The 6,429-nt window shown below is 30.9% G+C and overlaps 1 protein-coding gene and 1 long non-coding RNA gene across 2 annotated transcripts in view; one reads left to right on the forward strand and one right to left on the reverse strand.

Moving 5' to 3' along the window:
• Nucleotides 1–496, forward strand: part of LOC116847558 — a 3,996-nt gene extending 3,500 nt beyond the window's left edge. The window contains exon 5 of the long non-coding RNA XR_004378785.1: nt 230–496. This is a non-coding gene — a long non-coding RNA (uncharacterized LOC116847558). The remainder of the gene's footprint in view (nt 1–229) is intronic.
• The window catches only part of LOC116847556 (UDP-glucuronosyltransferase 2B20-like), a 78,681-nt gene extending 74,836 nt beyond the window's left edge, over nt 1–3,845 (reverse strand). Inside the window, exon 1 of the mRNA XM_032822654.1 lies at nt 2,523–3,845. Within this exon, the coding sequence (XP_032678545.1) occupies nt 2,523–3,666 (1,144 nt within the window). The 5' untranslated portion in view covers nt 3,667–3,845. The remainder of the gene's footprint in view (nt 1–2,522) is intronic.
• Nucleotides 3,846–6,429: the final 2,584 nt, after the last annotated feature.

A 6,429-nucleotide genomic window follows, 5' to 3' on the forward strand; every position in this document is an offset into this window, starting at 1 on the left:
AAATATTTCTAACTAGATATAATCATAAAATTTACTGCTGTAAAAGCAGTTCGAAATAAACATATCTTAACAAAAACTTTATTTTACAAACAAGTATTTGGTAAGTATACTCAAATAGTAATTATAATAAATATTTTTTAATATATATATATATATATATATATATATATATATATACACACACACGCACGCACGCGCACATGACATTTACATTTATTTTTATTTTCAGAAATTTTTGTTAACCGGAATAAAAACAGAACAATGCCGCAAACTATTAATGAGAAATCATTCAAATAAGGCTCTTGGAGATGTCATTTGTAATATCAAAGATTGGAATAATAAACGCAAAATTATAAAACCAAGTGTCATTGACGAGGAAGAAAATTAAAATAAGAAAAGAAGATGCAATACTAATTATACAAATGACAACGTAAAGAATGAAGACGACGAGAAAAATGAATAATTATGAATGTTACAAATGTTAAGAATAAATATTATAAATATTAAAAAATGTTATAAATTTAATAAACGTTATTAACAAAAATGTTACAAATATCCTTGTTACATATAAATTATGATAAATGTTATAGAAAAACTAATTAGAAACTGATTATATTTAATTTTTTATTTTAATTATTATTTATTACTTATTTCATTATTTTACTTTTATTATTTATCTATTTTGTGTTTATTATTCTAGTATTTTACATTACAAACATGTCTAAGAGCTTTATTGAATAATTTTTTATTAATATTTTGCGACATTGTTCCGCGCGCAGATTGTTTGACAAAGAAATAAGCGTCCAGTTAAGTTAGCATTTATACTGATATATCTGTTTAGCTCATCTAGTTTCAGGCTAGTTTTTGGCTTGAAAATAAGATCTACGATGTGCCGCGTTTTGACTAACCAGAAACTAGCTAACATTTATTAATCAATTTAGCACGATTACTTTCTAGCTATTTTTTTTTTTTGCTAGGAAATAAGAACTAGGATCTATTAAGTTTTGGCTGACCAGAAAATAGCTATCATTTACTACTCTGTTTAGCTCAGCTAGTTTCTGGCTATTTTCAGACTAGGAAATGAGAACTAGTATACGTAAAGTTTTGAATGACCAGAAACTAACTAACATTTACTGATCTGTTTAGCTCGGTTAGCTTCTGGGTAGTTATCAATTAGATTTTTCCGAAAGTAATTTTTTAATCAATTACTAGACAGTAACTATCTAGTAAAGCCTAGCCAGTAAAAACTGACTAGTTTCTAAATAGTAATCAGTTTTTCCCAAAAATATTTCTACTCGGGTAGTTAATTAGTCAGTCGTTACATTTCCATTTCTCTATTGTTTAACTTTTTTTTCCATTGTAAAGCACTTTCACTACTTTACAAGTAAATTCGCAATCTATTTTTACTTTAAAATTCGGGGAAATATCTTACGATATATAAATACGAATGTCAATCATTTTCATTGTCATGTTTGACGTCAATCATTTTCATTTTCATTTTAATTTACTTATCTGTACAGTTATCATGAAAATAAAGAAAATATTAAAAATATTTGTTATACTACTATGTACTTATGTATACTTGTTACGACTACGTGACTATAGTCATGTTATTGCAATGATAGTAACTGCGAAGTATTAAAACAATTATTATTGTATAATACTTTAATGCCCGAGTAATAAATAATGCGATAATGTAATCGCTGTGACATATTTGTAGCCTGCTTACTGCTTCACGAACTAATCATATCTCGAGTTAATAAAAACATCTATAAGATATCGAACAAAACTTGTTATTGGTTCATTTCTATTGCAAGTAGAATGTTATGTAACAATCTATTCTTATCTCTATTAGTATGAAATATGTGCAATATCTGTTTATTGCTACGATCTTGATTGATATATTAGTTAACCACTTAAACTCAATAAACACCGTTTATTAAAATAAACATAGTTTCTCAATAAACTGAGAAACTTAAAAAAATTGACTTATTGCAGCCGCGGTATTTCAGAAAGCGTGAATGTTTATTGTTTACTTTTTACATAAAAAATAACAATTTCATGAAATTGCAGATATATATTCCAATCATATCTCATATAAAAAGAAGTCATGCTTTCACGTGTGCTATAAACAAAAAAATTGGTAAGAAGTATATTAGAATATTCTCAATACATATCCGGAGAATGATACAAATGTTTTGTCCGAAACATGTCCGTCAAAGACATTAAAACCTTCAAGGATAGATTAAACTTTCACTTTTATGAACACTACATTCCTCGTGCGATAACAATAAATAATCAATTATAATTATTACTAACCAATTTGGACAACACTAGTTTTGCTTAGATAATAAAACTTGTTAGTTTATTGCCAATTTGTAACTAATTTTTTTATTCTTTTTAATTAGCTTATGACTAGTTTCTGAGCAGTTGCTGGTCAGTTTCTAAACATTTTTGGACAAGTTTCTAATCGCTTTTCTTAATCAATTTCTAACCACACACACACATACTTTTATACTTACTCAACACGTCAAGCTGTGGTAACCACTTCTTGGTCATAACGTTGTCTAGTTTACGTGACAAAACGTCACTTTCCCATTTCCAAATCACTTTTCGCGGAATGGAGCTGAGCACGTCGAATATCGCGTCCAGATTTTTCTGCGGCATCGTCGACATCTTAATCATAGAGCCTAGATTAAAATAAAGTACTCCTTCGTGCGCGTTATCCAGAAATTCGGCTATATCTTTAGGCAATGGATTCACTCGAGGTGAAATGTGAAGGCCACCGATCTCTACGACGTTTGGTAATAAAGGCACACTGCCGTGGAGACTGCTGTGGGTATTCAGCAATATTGCCTGCACTTGCTTCGAGATCTTTCTCAAGTCAGGAAGATCTGGCCCAAACACCTCATTGGCGATCGATTGATCGTGAAATCGGAACCAATATTCGTAGGCTAATTTGGTCAACAATAATACTACCGTGTTCAACAGTCTGTTGATTAAATTTATAGGCCTGCTTAGTCCCAAAAATACATTCGGAATGTAACTAGGATTGTCTTCGTTGCCGATGTCCTTGTTTATCCATGGCATAATCTGATGCGACGATAGACTAATGTAAGGCGTCTTGAATCTATGAACGAAACCTAAGAAGCAATCGGTGTTGAAGGCCTCCGTGATGATCAAGTTGAACTTTTCATCGGACCGGAGGAATTCTTTGATAGCCGGATGGTTTAAACCGACCTTGCACGCTGTATTAGCCATGAATCTTAACATTATGAGTTCATATAGCGGACGAAAGACATTGTGCTTGATCATATGAAGATCGATGATATTCACGTAGTTAATTGCGGGGTCGCATATGCTGATATCTTTATAAGTCGGCAGTGACTCTTTCGCCTTGGCACTCTCACTTCTAGGGAAATATGATATGACCGTGACCTGGTGACCTCGGCGCGCTAGTTCCTCTAGGAGCGGCTTGAATACATCGAAGTGGCTCTTGCCGAAGTGGCCAAAGATCCCGAGTATTTTTAGTGGTAACCTAGTCGTGTTGACGAACGTCGTGTTGAAGACACGAACATTGTTGGTGGCCGAACACGGTGATGACGAGAATACCACAACGACGAGGAAGAGGAATACTGTAGACAAATATACTCCACAACGATGCATATTGCGATAGCGTGTCACGGTAACTACTTCGCTATGGTGAACGAAAGGCGGGATATAGGTTGATAAATTCACTGAACAACAATCCTCGACCCTCGCCACGAGTCTTCGCCAACGAACTGGCAGTCAATTAACCAGCCGACTGCTTCGATGCTACACGATGATAACTATTAACATACGGCACGGTATGCCAGAGGTAGGGATTCGTATATGTATATATATATATATATCTATGTTAGTGTCTCTCAACGTCAATACTTCACGGACTTAGTCACATGTTCTTGCATGAGATAGCACATATAGACATATAGCATCCGTCGCGATTTATCCTTATACATTACGTATTTCTGTATGATTATTATCAATACGTACGTAAGCTAATGTGGAAAACATTATTAACATCAAGAAAATACCAATTCATTCTTGAAATAACTCGTACGATTTCGCTGAATAGTGTAGTAAATAACAGCCAGCTGCTCATTTGCATCCACGACCCTTATAGAAATATCATACTAAGAATCATTGATAATTACTTATTTTCAATATTAAAAATACTGGATAATAAGTAATTATCAATGATTCTTAGTATGATATTTCTATAAGGGGAGCACATTCGAAAAATTTTACGATATTTATCGTTATCTGAATACATTGAAAAATACATTGAAAAAATTATTTTTCTTATTACTATTAGAATGTTATATAGGATTGCTATAGAATGAGTAAGGATTGTTAAAATACTGATTGGATTCTGACTGTTAGAAATATTGATAATAATTATTATAAATTAACCTGTGACGTGGAAAAGAGAAAAATAACCTTGAAGAAAAAATAATTAGCCAATATAATCAGCAAACAGTAAAGGAATTATATCAGTCGTAAATATATATTTCTCGCTTGACATCTCTGACGATCTGTTTTTTCTTTCTCTTTATTTATACTTTACTGATGAAAATACAGCCGAAAATAATCGTACAAAATGAAGCATCAATCAATACCATACTTGTTATTACGCGCTTAGTGTGACAAAAAGCTCGAAGAAACTCGAAGATCTTCATTTGTGTTACGCAAGAGACGAAGTCTCGACTTACGTAATAATTATGACGCGGAATCAAAATTGAGATAACTCCATGTTCTTGAAGTGCCACAACGATGAAATAGATAAATGACAATAGAATTATTGATATGGCTGTGTAGCATACAGTTAATGTTTTCGTATATTTTATTACGCATAATTATAATTCATCACGTGGCACAAAAAGAATCGTTGAAAACATGCCGATATTCAAATCATTCAATCACTCAATCAGATAAAAATCCATATGTTCAAACGAATTGAGAACTTAAATTATCACGAATTAACATATGGTGCAGTAATCTTTTATACAAACATTCATAAGATGAAAATATGGCGTTTTACATATATCTAGTTACAGGTAATAATATGAAGCGTGTAATACTACAATCTTTCGAAAGTATCTAACTGAAACTGTGTCATGAAACTATTCTTATTGAAGATAAGTCTACTTTGTCTTCTCTGTCTGTCTCTCTCTCTAAAATATATAGTAGTCAGGAGTGCATAAGGAAAATACTGAAAAGAAACACTATACTGAAATGGGACTTAGATAAAACGTTACTAAAACAAGTAAAAAAAATAAAGTATCTCTAAATATCTGTAAGTAAGTATAAAGGTACAATTATAGATATGATAAATTATAATTGAAAAATCATATATCAAAGATGTATATATAAATATATACTAAATAGATAGAATAGATGTATATATAAATATATACTAAATAGATAGAATAAGAAAATAAGGAAAAAGACGAGTTCTTTAAATAGGATAGATAATAACATATCGGTATTTAGATGCATAGTGTACAAATCAATCAAATCGGCTCTCTTCGAGTGCGACTTTGCTAATTAGTATGGGTGAAACACAACTGAATAAGCTGTGTAACAAGTACCAGGCCATGAGAGTCATGAGATGCATATTACAATGCAGCAGACATATTAAAGTGAAATATATGCATGCGCTGCAATTCATATGTATAAAGCAAAAACTGTATTATAACGTTTGTACATTTATTTTTAAGATAGTAAAGAATTTACTACCAGATAAGTTAAAAAATAAGTTAAAAAGTAAAAGATAGTAGGTGATATAAGTGGAAGACGAACAAAACAGGCTGATAATATTGTAATACAATTTCGTCGGACAAAAGAGTCGCACAAAGTGCGCAAAAGAGTTTATTTTATAAAAGAATAAAAATGTATAACGCATTACTCCAATAGAAACAAAATATAGTGGAAGACCTAATAAATTTAAGCGAATGCTAAAGCAACATATTTTAGGTTTAAATAACTAAATGATAATTTGTTAAATAAATAGCTGAGAAAGATCAATTAATCAATCTTTCTCTTCTTCTTCCTTATCTTTTTTCTTTTTTCTATTCCTCCCTTTCCTTCTCTGATCCATTAACGAGAATATTTTCTAAAGTTTTAAATATCAAGAAAGAATAACTACTTCGAACTCATGGCATAAAGTCATATTTTCCGTTATTAAATTTTCTCTTGCCTATTAATATCACGTGTAACATTGACTCTCTCAAAATATGACAGTTACTATTGACATTTACTATTTAATGACTTTGCGTTATCTATTCTTTATATAAAAGGTTGGAGAATATATATATATATATATATATATATATATATATATATATACATGTATATATATATATATATATATATATATATATATAT

This window comes from Odontomachus brunneus, unplaced genomic scaffold (assembly GCF_010583005.1).
Source record: "Odontomachus brunneus isolate Ranch 3 - 2012 unplaced genomic scaffold, Obru_v1 Obru_scaffold_080, whole genome shotgun sequence".
Lineage (NCBI taxonomy): Eukaryota > Metazoa > Arthropoda > Insecta > Hymenoptera > Formicidae > Odontomachus > Odontomachus brunneus.